The 15,601-nt window shown below is 31.2% G+C and overlaps 1 protein-coding gene across 1 annotated transcript; it reads left to right on the forward strand.

Annotated features, from left to right (window-relative positions):
- The first annotated feature begins 1,580 nt into the window (after positions 1-1,580).
- Positions 1,581-14,002, forward strand: LOC126776211 (serine/threonine-protein phosphatase 5). The gene is made up of 9 exons (XM_050498521.1): positions 1,581-1,786; positions 1,935-2,176; positions 5,563-5,710; positions 6,299-6,420; positions 6,977-7,247; positions 8,017-8,247; positions 8,668-8,887; positions 10,282-10,363; positions 10,770-14,002. The coding sequence occupies exons 1-9, from the start codon at positions 1,696-1,698 to the stop codon at positions 10,830-10,832; spliced, it is 1,470 nt and encodes a 489-aa protein (XP_050354478.1). The 5' UTR covers positions 1,581-1,695; the 3' UTR covers positions 10,833-14,002.
- Positions 14,003-15,601: the final 1,599 nt, after the last annotated feature.

Consider the following 15,601-nt stretch of genomic DNA (forward strand, 5'->3'; position numbering starts at 1 on the left):
AGGCATTACAGTTTGTATTTTAGGTAAGTATAGGCAGGCTTGGACAAAATGTCATCAGATTAATGATTAAAATTATGACTATAATGTGTAATCATTAATCACGATTAGAAAAAAAAGATCAATGTAATCAAAAAGGGGATCGGTCTGACCCGGCAAATTATCGACCAATAGCTATCACCTCAGTACTCTGTAAGGTGATGGAGCGGATTCTAAACAACCAACTGATCCATTACCTAGAAGATCACTGTCTAATTAATGATCGTCAGTACGGGTTTCGACCAAAACGATCCACAGGTGATCTTCTAGCGTATCTTCATTACATTTTAATTTTTTTCACCTTTGGGATGGCTCCGCTAAATACCTACTGGAGGCCTTGGACCGGTTGCAGCGACGTGCAGTACGCATTATTGGCGACGTAAAGGTCACAAACACCCTTGAACCTTTACAATTGCGTCGCGAAATAGCAGCACTGAGCGCTTTCTATCGACTGTATCACGGCGAGTGCTCTGAGGAATTATTCTCTCTAATTCCTGCTTCCCCCTTCCTTCTTAAGTCCACGCGAGCTGGTTCTCGATGTCACCGCCTAACTGTGACATCAATTCCATCGCGCACAAAGAAATTTAGCAACTCCTTTCTTTGTCGCACTACCAAAAAATGGAATTCCTTACCAGCTCACGTGTTCCCTCCTCTTACAACCCGGGTGCCTTCAAACGAGGCGTGAAGAGGCATCTTGCGGGCCGGCAAGGCGGGGACGGCTAGTACAGAACATTCTTCCCGACTGACAATATGTACTGGCCGTCGTCACGTTTGGACTCTACTACCACTTACCATCAGGTGGAGTAGAGTCATTTGCCATCCCGGGGCATATAAAAAAAAAAAAGAAAATAACGAAAGTAATCAAATAAGTAAATTGATTGAGTGAGTCAAGTAAGTGCCACAGGGCATCACCGCGCATTGATTCCAAATAGGGCGTTCAGAATCAATCAAAGTTAATCTGTAATCGAAATTACACATTGTAATTGTATATAATTAATCTGATTACATTTTGCCCAAGTTTGAGTATATGAATCCTTAAGCTCACTCTTTAAAATATTATGATATCTCATTTTATGTAATATTTTTGAAGTATTCATATTCTTATTATTTTTACATAAAAAAAATATCAAAATGTGATACATTTTTTATATAGAGAGAGTAAGCGTGGTAGAAAGTCTATGAGTTAAGTATATAAGCTATTTCTATTCCAAATTTCATCCAAATCCTAACAGTTTTAGTAGTTTTGCAGTAACAGATCCATTTGTCTAAACTTCAACCTTTGCGTTTATAATATTAGTAGGATTTTAAAAAATGTGAACGTACACTCTACAAGCTTTTGCAATTTGTAATAGTATCTATTTTTATTTTTGAATATATTATTGGATTTTAACATGCCTTTAGGAATATAATTATCTATCTATTTCTTAGATTATTGAACCATAGACAAATTTACAATGAACTTAAGGACATAATAATTCACTTTTAAATAGCAACATTTCAATTAATCAATCATTCAGAAAATCGTTCATTCATCATTCCATCAATTCATTTTTCCCGATTTGCGAATAGCATGTAATGTATGTGAGAAAATCACATTTTTTCACATGAATTAAGTCACTGGCAAATATATTAATTTATTCCGTGTTTAATCTGAAAGTAATGGCTGGAAGCGAGGAACTAACCGGCCCTGTGCCTCAAGATCTAGAAGCAGCAGAGAAGCTGAAAAATGAAGCTAATGAATATTTTAAACGTGAGTTTTCAAAATCAATAATGTGAATAAAAACGTTACATTTACACAATAAATTTACGTCCGCGTGTTAATTAACAGGAATGACGATCGGTTTATGTTTTTTTTTCTTTCAAATTGTAAATAAAATTAATCATAACCTTCGTTACAGGGCAAAACTACAACCGTGCTATTGAATTGTATTCTGAGGCGATTGAGAAAAATCCGACAAGTGCGGTTTACTATGCCAACAGGAGTATATCTAATTTAAGATTAGAAAATTTTGGATATGCACTAAATGATGCATCTAAGGCTATAGAATTAGATAAGATGTACACCAAAGCTTATTACAGGCGAGCAGCGGCGTACATGTCCTTAGGGAAATACAAATTTGCGCTTAAGGACTTTGAATATGTAAGTACATAAAGTATTAACTTTTATATTGATTAAACTGCAAGCGAAAATAGTTATAGTTTAAAACTGCACATGCTAGAAAATGTTTTGAGTTGTTGCATTTAAACTGATAACAAGTTTCCTTGCTTATATAAAAATTATTTTAGAAATGAGTAACTTAATTTAAAATTTAAAGATAATTTCATATAAAATATTATGCTCAAACAACTATTTAAAAAATAAATAGGCATTCAGAGGCATCATGCTTAATACACATATTTATAAATGTTTCAAATTATAATTTTTATGTATATTTTAGTTATATCAATGTATACTTATATGTTTATACTTTAAACAACTCAAGTAAAGGTGATTAAGTAAGATAATGAGAAGTTAATTTTGAAAGCATTAAGAGATCTATATTTTGTATATTAAATCAATGAAGACTAGGTGATATTCGGAGTTTTATCTAATTTTAAATGTTGTTTTAATCTCATAATGTTATGCTAACATTCTTTAAAGACTGATGGCATATCATGGCAAGTGATTGATGCTTATTGTCAAAGAGATCAGCTCTATTGAATACTTGAAACAAATATAAAACTGGTTAAATTAATAGCTTCAATGTGCTTCTATTATTATATCTAGAAACTATAATCTGCTTTGACATCATAGTATATATAATGAACTGTGAACTCTTTCTGGTCATGTCGGATTGCCGTCCCATCGGATTATGAGAGTTAGGGAACAGAGAGTGCACCTGTGTTTGTGCACACACTTGTGCACTATAATATTTCCTGCGTAGTTGGCTAATATCTCTTGAGATTGGCCGCCGTGGCCGAAATCGGTCTGGAGGACATTATTAAATATTATATGGAATAATATAACAACAAATAACTTGAGTATGCCGAGTTGAAGGATAAGTATGAATTTTTGTATAGTCAACTACCAATTATTTTTTTTATTGGGCTAGTTTAATTAGACACATGCTGTAGATTACTTGTAAATGTGTGTGTATAAACAAATATCAATATGTATGCATTGTTAAATTGAGGAATTGCTTATATTCCAATGAAGCGTAAGCTTGTGTTAAGAGCAGTAATGACAATAGTCCAAGTGGAGCATGATCAAACCTGTGATTTTTACATTGCTAGGTTGCTATAAACCATTGAGCTATTGATGTTTGACTATTCACTGTAATATCAACATTACAAGGCGACCCTGCCAGGTAACTGAGTTACATGTGATTTAGGTGTTCATGAGGTACAAAAATATATAATGTATTTTGGACCAATGTATATATATAGCTCAGAATGCCACATCTGCATCAATATATTGCTCAAAAAAAGTGCTTTGATGACAAAAACACTCAAATATAATATTAAATAAGCTTATGATACTAGGCATTTAGAAGATAATTAAATATTATTAGATTTTTGCTTGCGAGTGTAACACTTTGCATATCTTTTACTTGATTTATATTTAAACATGCTTATGGTACAAACTTAATAACAATAATAATTTATTTATTCAAGTAACAACTAAACTACTGCTACTACATAACTAACATATAATGACTAACATATAAAATTACTAAAAAAAATTAAATAAACACTATCTACTACTTATATAATTAACTGGTCCAGCTGAAACTTTACGAAAGCGGTTTATAAAAATAAGTTAAGTCTGTTAAGTTTCATTAAGCTTTTAAAATTATTATAATTAAATTTATTAGCTTTTAAAACTAGTGAAGTATTCTAAATAATATTACAGATTATTATTACAGTATTCTGAATAATGTTATACATGATATCAGAAATATTAACTAACTATCAACATTTCTGAGTTTTACTTTCTTGTAAATAGTTACTAGTATATAAACAAAAATATATTTTATGCACAAATTACACAAGGTACTAATTTTGATTAATTATTTTTTTATTATTTATTCAATTTTTGTAACTGTACAAAGTCATACATACCTATTAGTCGTCCCAAGTTTAACTCAATGTGAGATAATATAATTATTATATCTAGTATTGACTAACAGACATCATATAAAAATTGCTTAGCATGTATAGCTCAGTGTGCTTTATTCTCTCTTTTTGTCATCATTTATTTAACATTCGAAAGAAGAAGACAACCATTGTTAAACTATCACTTTCTGAACAACATTTTTAGCCATGTACAATAAAATCATATAAGTGCTTAATATTTTAATTCTATTACATTTTCTCATTTACTATATATATTTCTAACTAAAGATGTTTGTTCTTTTTCCTACATATTATATTAATCGATACGAGTATCACTTGTGGTTGAACAATACATATGTTACTAGTTTTGTCCCCGGATTCAACAGCGTGTTGGAGGGGGGGCAGGTAGCCTATGCTCTTCCTTGGTTACAAGCTTGATTTATACAAAATTTCAGTGGTTTAGCAGTGAGAGAGAGACAGAGTTACTTTCGCATTTATAATATTAGTATAAATTTCTGTGGTTTAGCAGTGAGAGAGAGACAGAGTTACTTTAGCATTTATAATATTAGTATAAATAATATTGGAATATAATATATAATTAATATTATATATAGAACATATATACTTTAAAGTAATAATGCAAAAACCTTTATACAACAAAAAATACCAATAAAATGTTTATCATTATGTATTATGACTGGCAAAAAATCATTAACTGGGATTCTTTAATTTAAATTTATTAAAAAATATAGTTGTATGAAGTTTTTAACATATTTACTATACCTTTTTTTTAACAACATAATTATGGTACGATTATTATATTTAATTTCTATAACCGACACTTTCGATTCGTGAATCAAAAAGTGCATAATGAATTAAATACAAATTAAATCTTACGCGAATTTCAGGTTTTTTTTTTATATGAGAATATATGTAGACGAATGGTCAAATAAGCCACTTAATAAATGATCACCACCGCCGAAAGACATTGACGGTGTACGAAATATTAAACATTCCTTACATCGCCATTGCGCCACCAAGCTTAACGAAACTAACATGTTAATATGCCCCCGGAACACAACAATACTATGTATTGCTATGTGGCGGTAGAATATGTGATGAGTCTTGGTGGTACTTACAGAGAAGAGCTTGCACAAAGCTCTCCCACCAAGTTAATATTGAATTTAGAAACTTCTAGAAGCTAGACTTCACTTAACGTTAGTTGATTCTAAATTCAAATATACTGTGCGAATTAGATGCATTCATAGTTTACATCTCATAAAATAAATATCCTGAATTTAAGGGTATGTTCGAATATATGATCTAGAAAAAAAATCACAGACAAGCCTGTTGCATTTTTAGACACAATAAGAATATATAAGACTCCATTTTTTTTTTATGCAACATATACTTAATTTAAATTATTTTCAGGTAACCAAAGTTCGACCTAACGACCTTGATGCGAAAATGAAATACAACGAATGCAATAAAATAGCAAAGAAAATTGCATTCGAGAAAGCCATCTCAGTGGATAAGAAGGAGGTGAACATAGCCGACACTATCAACCTAGAAGATATGAGTAAGTGTTTATTAACTAGCTGACCCTTTCGGCACACGCTGCTCTGACAAATTTTCAATTTATTACCATAGAAAAGGATGGAATATCCCTATTTTTTCTCAACATTATCAGGTGTTGCTCTTACCAATAAATAAAATTTCATGGTTATTTATATAAATTGTAGGATGGATTTGTACTTTATTTTGTCCGAGAAATCATCAATTGAGTCTCGAAAAGATAACTACTTCGTGATAATGATCAAAACCTGGCCCTTTCAATGATTTTTTTTCAATATAAGTTACCTATAAGTCTCCTTTTTTCGTGTATGCAATAAATGTATTACTATTATTAAAGCTGACATTTCATGCTCAGTAGTAAATGAAAACATTGTAAGAAATACTGTCATGTCTTGGACGACACTGCAAAACATGCACAAGCTCCAAACTTATCCTCAAGAGGAATCCTCTGTCCAATATTGAGATATTTATAAGCTGGTTAATTAAAAATTTATACCCAATGTGCTCGAAAACAATATTTTGAGTACACCAACACAATAATCGTAATCACATAACCAATTTATTGATTGCATATTTTATTATTTTATTGCAGCGATTGAAGATGAATACGAAGGTCCAAGCCTCGAAGATGGTAAAGTAACACTGAAATTCATCAAGGAGCTGATGGAATACTACAAGGAACAGAAGAAACTTCACAAGAAATATGCTTACAAGGTAAGAAAACTTCTCTATATATATTTATTAAAAAAAAAAAAAAAATTTTTGTGTAGCGCCTCCAATTTCGTTTATATTTGATGTGCCTGGTATAATAATCTATATTCTATAACTGAAGGTGACCACTCAGATGTTTGTACATTGTGTCTGTAATTTAACTTGCTCATTTATTTTTAACTAACGTGGACACCATGTGCCACATGATAATATTTCTGTTTGGTGGGTGATATCTAAATAGAACAGTTTTGCCAAAGCCCTACCACATACTGCCGGTAAATCCTTAAATTAACGAAATTTGTCTCTACTGACCAAAGGCGTCCTTTTGAATAGGAGGTTTGAACTTACTCTACCTCGCCTTGATGATGATACACACGTGGCAAAATTGGCAAGTTTCCTCACGTTTTTTCTATCACCATGGAGCACGAGATAAACTGACAATTAAATGTTACGTGTCTGGTTTTCAAGTCATCTAAACCAAAGATTCACATGTCCTCGCCACTTGGACATCTCGTTTTCATATATTTTTTAATAAATATTAAAACACAATGTCTTCTAGATCCTCATTGACGTGAAGGCATACTTCCAAAAGCAGCCATCCTTAGTGGACATCAAAGTGCCCGACGATAAGAAGTTCACAGTTTGCGGTGACATACACGGGCAGTTCTATGACTTGATGAACATTTTCAAGCTCAACGGGCTACCGTCGGATACGAATCCTTATTTATTCAACGGTGACTTCGTGGATCGAGGATCTTTCAGCGTGGAGTGTATCTTCACGCTGTTCAGCTTCAAGTTGCTGTACCCCGACCACTTCTTTATGTCTCGAGGTAAGCTTAATGTATATATATTTATATTTATAAAAGAAGAAGTAGAAAAATGAGAAAACTCGCCAGAAATATAAAAGGTGTATAAGAAATAAACATCTTTGATATTGAACTATCTTAACTATTTAATATCTTTGGTCAAGAAATTATCTTGAATAGTCTATGATTTTCATTATGGATTCGCGAAGAAATCTCATGGAGTCATCGCCATTTATATTAAATATACAATTTAACATTTAGGGAGAGATTATTTATGAATATCTTATTAAAGAGGTAAAATGAATAAGAAAAAATGTTGTTAATTCTAATACATGTTATAAAATCATTGACTCGTTGCATTTATCTTTTGCTGCAAAAAAGATAAAATAGCCCAAAGCTTGGATTTTGGCATTGATAACAACATTGCTTCGAAAAGCATGCAAAGACGTTGGTCCTGCAACCGAACTCTCTCCAGTCTAGTGTAGGAATAACGCGTGCGATTCCGTTTGCGCACAATCTTGTACACCGATATTTGTGGCCGAAATCTTCACACGCCTCACCAATCAAAGACTATTAAGATAATTTTCAAATAAATAAAACACAAACGTAATATAATTATTAAATATTTTAACTGAGCCTATTAATTAATTTAAATCTCATATCAAACACATTGATATGTATGGCTTATTACTTGATGAAAGACTACATGTTAAAAAATCTTGCAAAGAGTTGATTGATGACTGCTTGAATAAATTATATTTCGATTTATATTATAAAATGTTTTTATTTTCAGGTAACCACGAGACTCGAGACATGAACCGGGCCTACGGTTTCCGGGGCGAAGTCACGTCAAAATACACATCCCAGATGGCAGATTTATTCACGGAACTGTATAATTGGCTGCCACTGGCGCATTGCATCAACAACAGGGTGCTGGTGATGCATGGAGGGCTCTTCTCCAAGGATGACGTCACACTCGACGATATCAGAAACGTGGATAGAAACAAACAGCCACCGGAAGATGGTAAACTATCAATGAGTTTACCCTGATATTATATCTTACATTCGTGTCTATATCCCGGACGCTTAATCGTTTTCGGATAATATTAAAATTTGCGATGTTGCGAAATGATAAGTGCATAATTCTGCTTATTATTTACGTAATTACTAAATTAGTTTAAGTATTTTATAACCATGTATGAAATAATGTACACTAACAAACAAGTACGAACGTGTCGCGAGCATCGACGCGAGTTTACCAACGCTGTCGCTAGCCTGCGGACCGCGCGTGTCTCGGTTTCAAAATGTCGCATCCATCACATATAAGAGATTCCTCCTGTTAGCAATGATACTAATAAAATATACGACTGTTCATGTATAACATACGAAGACAGATGTTAATAAATATATGAATATTTAGATATCCAAACTTTGTAATTTTCAGGTATAATGTGTGAGCTGCTCTGGTCCGACCCACAACCAATGGTGGGAAGGTCGCCCTCAAAGCGAGGCGTGGGTTGCCAGTTCGGGCCCGACGTCACAGCCGCCTTCCTTGAGAAGAACGGCCTGGATTATATCATAAGAAGCCATGAAGTCAAGAACGATGGCTACGAAGTCGCTCACGATGGAAAGTGCATTACAGTTTTCTCAGCACCTAACTATTGGTAAGTTTTTTTTAAATTATTTTATGACACCACCCACTCATCAGATGTTCTACTGCCAAACAGCAATACTTAGTATTGATGTGTTCCGGTTTGAAAGGTGTGTGAGCCAGTGTAACTACAGGCAAAAGGGACATAACATCGTAGTTCCCAAGGTTGATAGTAGGATAAGGATCTTATATCTTACAGCACCAACATCTATGAGCGATGGTGACCACTTACCATTAAGTGACCCATTGGCCAGTTATGCCTACCAATAAATTAAAACAAACTTAGACCTTGAACAAGAACTTGTCATGACATTGTTTGTCTGGAATCTACAATAATTAATCTATTGTGGTGGAATGCTGGCGAAGTCGTTATAGGAACTGGTATAATAAATAAAGTATAATAAATATAAATTTGTATGGCGGGAGATGATCAAGTAATAAACTTACTATTCATTATTTCACTTACTTTACAATCAGCTATCCTATAGGATATAAAAAAAATTTATTCATATCTTGTACATGTTTTTTTAGCTCATTACCTAAAGGATGTTTCATGTATTATTATACAAAGATATTGAAATCAAAATTCAATAGATATAATCAATTTTATAATGACCGGATAGGGCACAAGTTACTTTAATATTAACCTATGCGCTTAAGACCTTTTTGCATTTATTTGCTGATAATTTTTTCGTCTCTGCTTATTTAAAGCTTAAACAAAAATGAAACCTTTATAGTGTTTACGCTTCAGAAAATTCCAAAATCTTTCAAGTTCTTTCGGTATTGGAACAGTGTCCTGAAATGAATCTCAAACCTTCTTAAGTCTTTACTGAACTTTGAAACCGTCAATATATTTACTTATAACAATACTGTATTACTACATATTATTAAACAAAGTCTCCCCGCTGCGTCTGTCTACCTGTTTGCCTGAATGCACTAACTTATAAACTCACAAAACTACAGAACCGATTTTCAAACGGTTTTCACCAATGGACGCAGTGATTCATAAGGTAGGTATGATTTATTAACGTTTTGACTGAAATATGACGATTAATGTTAAAGATGTCGGAATAAATCATGCCATTAAAATATGTATTATGTTTAATGTAAACCCTTATGCAATCCGTGTGAAGCGAGGTGGGTAATCTTATTAAATATAAATAATAATATTATATATAATAATAATTTATTTAAACACACAAACACAAAACATAAGTTGACATATGGATTACCAATTCTTAAGCTTATGTACTAAGGCATAACATTAAAATTTTAGTTTTACTTTAATTTATTCCATGACTGGAACTCACTTTATGAGCTATTTGGATAACCTGTGTTTAATGATAGTAATTCACCATCCCTAGGACGGGTAAGCAACATTAATTTAAAGAAAATTTTTAATTTCAGTGATACAATGGGTAACCTTGGTGCATTCATCACAATGAACGGCAAAGAACTGAAACCTAACTTCACATCTTATGAAGCTGTGGTGAGTTCATAAGATTTTATACTGCTTATTCTTATATAACTTGTAGTAAAGATCAGTAAATGTCAAGAGAGGAGAGCAGAGAATGCTTTACTACTAAGACTAAAGGTATTTAGATAAATTCTTTCTAGGAGAATATGTATTTGTCTACATTAGGAATCAATTTGATTCGCAGGGACAGTCGATTTTATATATATTATTCGTAAAAAATGTTATTTATAATATATATATTTCTCTGTAAGCTTTAAGATTAATTGTTATCTTATAACAATTCAAGTCTTAGATCTTGTTGCTCTTAAAAATATAGATTTCATATAATTCGACAATAAGCAATAACATTAAAATTATTTGAATGATATTAATTAATTTCACTCACTATTATAATATCGTGTATTTTTTTTTATTCCAGCCACACCCAGACGTGAAACCCATGGCCTACGCCCATTCGCTGCTAAGCATGTTTTGTCAATGATCCGAGGACCTATTGTCAAGTAACGACGTCGACTTTTTATCATCATAAATAAGCTATGACGTCACTTGACAATACTCCCATACACTAACTTCTCGATTCCCAAATGAAACCAGTGTCAGAGAGTTCCATGTGAAATCTATGCCCCTGGTACACAAAACTAGATTTTTCTTCGGTTCTTCGATGATGGAAATGAACTTTTAAGTCATTTACGAAAGTAAAGTGTACATAATAATTTTAACCACCCCGTACCTACCCTTAAAGGTAAAACATTGGGCAGAGCCCTTCACGATCCTCTATAAAGTGCTAAAATGAAACTAAATTCTAATATCCAAATGTATGTGATTCTGGAAGCCTTCTGTTTTGTATGTAGCGGCATTTAATGACGCAAAATTGAAAAATGCCTTTATAATGGACCTCGTGCATTATGCTATCCAAAAATATCTGGAAATGTAAACATTAGTAACTTTAGACAGCATAATGCGGAATGAAGCCATTTGTTATATATATATATAATAATTTAGAAATGCCAATGTATTTTCTAGCGTATTTATTTGCGTCTTAAGCCATTTGGTATATTTTAACTGTATAATATCTAAGTCAATAATGTAGTATGGACAATATCTTCATAATAAGACTGCGAATATCGCTTAATGATTTTCTTAAATGATGTTTTTTTCATTTTAAAAAATGTAATAAAAATTGGGTAAAATTGGATTCACTTTTTAAGCTATTTTCGACCTTATTGTCTAGTACTAAATTAATAAATATGAAAAATCAGAGACAAAAACCATTGCTTTTACTCTGTTAAGCAATATTTTTAATTGTGGATAAATATAAGGTAGTTTCTATGCCTATTTAAATTGTATTTATTTAGGCTCTGTAAGCAATCATCACGCCCTAATTACAATTCGTTAATTGAAGATGATTCGAATGCTCGATTTTTAAAAAGTGAAGATTGATGTTTTCATTCATTGACAACTGGCAACATTGTCATGTTTGTCAAGACATTGTTTATAATCTACAAACGTCAATTAAGAATTATTTACAATTTTTTTTTATTATACCTAAGAATTTATTATTTTTTAGAATTAAATGTATTGTTTGAATGAGCTATTGCCAAACCGAGTTTCATTAATATCCAACCAATATGTTATAAACAATCTCTTTTATTGTTCTATATCAAAATAATTATAAATAACCTTTTAATCAAATAGGCTTAAGCCAAAGAATCCCCATTTTTAATATGTATGATTTTTGTGATTCTTCCTGGCTACTTCTAAACATTTTTTTAAAGATACTTCGAACGTTCAGGGTAAATATTTTCTTGCAAGTTATCAGTTTTAATGAATGAATGAATATAAAGTGCCTGATTGTGTATATCTTGGGATTTTATACCTATCGATTGAACGAATGGTAATTAGGGAATTCGTTTTTAATTTGTGCTAAGTACGTTTAAGGTTATGGATGTGTGTAACCCCCTATTGTCTATGGTTCATGTACAAAAATGCATTTTACACTGTAACCGCCAGTGTTGCCATTATTTAGTTTTATAATTTTAACTCAATGTTGCAATGTTTTTTTTTTTTCTTTTAAAGTAAATTTATTTTATTTGAATGTAACAGTTTTAATTACTTATTCCATATGTGACAAAATATAGTCCTTAATATACTTAAATAACATCTAACATCACATAAATATTTTAAATATATATATTATAATATGGCCAATTATGTTTAATGTACATGCATGTGATACATTTTAAACTTACACATGTATTGCATTTGGCTATTTATTGAGTAACTAATATAAATTATAATTTATGTATACATTTAATATGAAATCGATAATATTAAGTTACCATACTACCATTGTCTGTAATCGTTACTTGTAGGGTATTTATATAGTAATAAGCAATTTGCATTGTAACATTCGCTTGGCATACACTATAAATTCATTCCAATAGCAGTTTTATAAAAGATAACGAGATTTTTTAACTCAGTTTTAATGCAAAATACTCAAGTAATACTCAATTATTCATAATAAAGATTTTGATATTTTACCCGATTCTGTTTTACACAATCTTATTTAAAAACACTTTGATAAAACTTAAAATGTATTTGTGTCTCGTGTATCGGGTTAAAAACTGTAGCAATAAGACTCGACAGCAGGATTATAATAAGACTCGTTAGAGCGCAGGAAGACTATTAATACGCGCGTAAATATATGGCAGATAGTTGATATTTTCACACAGATTTCGGAAAAATTATGATTACATATTGTAATCGTTAATCATTAATCTGAATACATTTTCTCAAGTCTGGTTAATATCAATACGACGATGATTGTTTCCGCACAGTCGCTTAATACATACGCAGGGGACGCCATATTGAATAAAGCTATTCTTGACGGGAGAACAATTGATATTTATCCGATAAACGAACCTCTCATAGGTCACTAAGGTTTTGTCGTCCTTTCCAATCTACTATAGACGTCCAACTACGTTGGACCTTTCAAGTTATATTATAGATTCTGTACAATGGATTCGACAACAATATATCAACGAATGAATTAATACATTGTTCCAGAACACAAAGTTCAAAAATTTAGCTGAAGGTTCAAATTACAGACACTGACTGGTGAAATTAAATAAATACTTAATCAAAGTAATTCGTATTTATTGAATGAATTTCAAAAAAATTAAAGCTTATCCAATTCGATTTACATTAAATACGAACAACACATTAATATTGCCATCCTTAAAAAATATCGTATTAGAATCGTCAGTATTTTATATTATACACAGTCTCCTAGTTAAGCTGTAAACGATTAGTGAAAGTCAGGCAATTAAGGGAGGGCTAGACAAAGTGCATTCGAAAACTGTCAAAGCGATTTTGAACTTTGCTTGTCTAAATTATTCAATATATATATAATACGTTGATCACGTGATCAATCGAATACGTAGACCGTTTTCAAATTTTTGGTATTTTCTTCGAACAAAAATCTTCAATCGCTGAGGCTTTGTATAGACCCGTTGGACGTTCATTGGTCGTCTAATCCGTCATCGGCTACTATCGAACAATGATAGGATTAATGTCAAATTAATTAATCTGACATTTCTATAATTGAAGGTTAAGTATAACAGAAGCGCAATATAGTAAATTTACTTTTGACATGTCTCTTTTATTCTATTTAAACATCGGATATCTGGATTCATAATGGGCCTATTCTATTATTATAAATAATATATATCAACTGGATTTGAATTACATAATATATTAAAAAAATCATCGGAATAAGGGTGTTTTCGGGAAGCAAGTAGCATTCTAGTGTTTCTTTTTTTTAATAAATTTTGCTGTAAATATAGATAATCGTAGATATTAAATCTTTTTAGCATTCCCTTTTTAAAAACTATTCATAAGTCCTTTCTAGAGAGTTTCTAGAAATTAAATAGTTTAGTGATTCCCTATTTAAAAAAAGTAGTTCCAATGTCGGTATATTTAACGTCATTTTAGTCAATGTAAAATTTTCTGAATTTTGACATTTGCTAAAATACGGGTGTGGCTTAAATAAATAGATACAGTCAACTGATCGATTTCACGTAATCGATCGATTGAGAATTGTGATGATTTTTCGATTGCAATCTCGATAAAATTTAAGCTTGGACGTTTCTACCACTAAAACATAATAATATTAATTAATATAATCTAACATTTGTAGGAAATTACTGTATACGGTATTTGAATTGCTTTCTTTATAATTAGTCTATACATGGCAGGTCTATGTTGGTTAATGCAAGTCATATAAAATGAATGAATGAACGTCACTGATGGTAACCAAATAAGTACATATGCCAGTGTTGCTATATAATCACATGTATTTTCCTTAAAATAGGCATATTCCAAATTTAGTCTTAAATTAAGATAATATATTAAATTAGATCGTAAGTACATATTGGATTAAAATAAGTGTGCTCAAAATATTCTGTTGTTATCTGTATTGGACAACGGACTATTTTTCTTATTATTTAAAATTAGGAGTTTAACAATGAGATACGAATTTATACCAAGATTCGTGTAATATTAAAATAAAATTACATACACTATAGTCACTTAATATAATGGTTATTACGTACATCAGTGCACTATCTTGAGTGAAACTTATCTCATTGCATTGACAGCACAGCAGGTAAGAATCTAAATTTTAAACTTAAGGATAATTAAGACTACATTTAATATATAAAAATTAACATTTTTGGATATTTAGCCTGGGAACATATATATGCAATATATGGCATAATAACCGACAAGTCGTATGGTATAGATTAAAATCTTCATGCATAAAAAAGCGAATAGACAAAAAATTCTAAGTGCTGCCATCCTAACCTACTTCTACCGTGTCGTCAATACTATGAGATAATTTTCAAGTTCATGACAGTGGACGTTATATATTTATTTTATTTGTTATTTATGCATAAATATTTTCATCTAAAGACCATTTCATATTACGGAATTATTATAATTTAATTAAATGCATTTTTACTCTGTGTAAATATTTTGTCTGTTGAAAAGTTTTCGGTAAGATTTACAAACGTTCGTTGTACTTGAGTACAAGTCACGCGGCTTAAATATGTTTCAAATACATAAATTGCACTGTGCTTTATTTTGGTGTTTATTATTTCGAAATGAAACAAACAAAAATTATTACATTATGTAAAAAAAATGTACGGTGATTGATATAAAATATATTTGTTTTATTTCGAATTATAGACA

Source organism: Nymphalis io, chromosome 19, assembly GCF_905147045.1.
Source record: "Nymphalis io chromosome 19, ilAglIoxx1.1, whole genome shotgun sequence".
Classification (NCBI taxonomy): domain Eukaryota; kingdom Metazoa; phylum Arthropoda; class Insecta; order Lepidoptera; family Nymphalidae; genus Nymphalis; species Nymphalis io.

Coding starts and splice junctions, on each gene's coding strand:
- LOC126776211 (XM_050498521.1), top strand. CDS start 1,696: ATGGCTGGAAGCGAGGAACTAACCGGCCCTGTGCCTCAAGATCTAGAA. Junction 6,421..6,976: donor ACAAGAAATATGCTTACAAG/GTAAGAAAACTT, acceptor AATGTCTTCTAG/ATCCTCATTGACGTGAAGGC. Junction 8,888..10,281: donor TTCTCAGCACCTAACTATTG/GTAAGTTTTTTT, acceptor TTTTAATTTCAG/TGATACAATGGGTAACCTTG.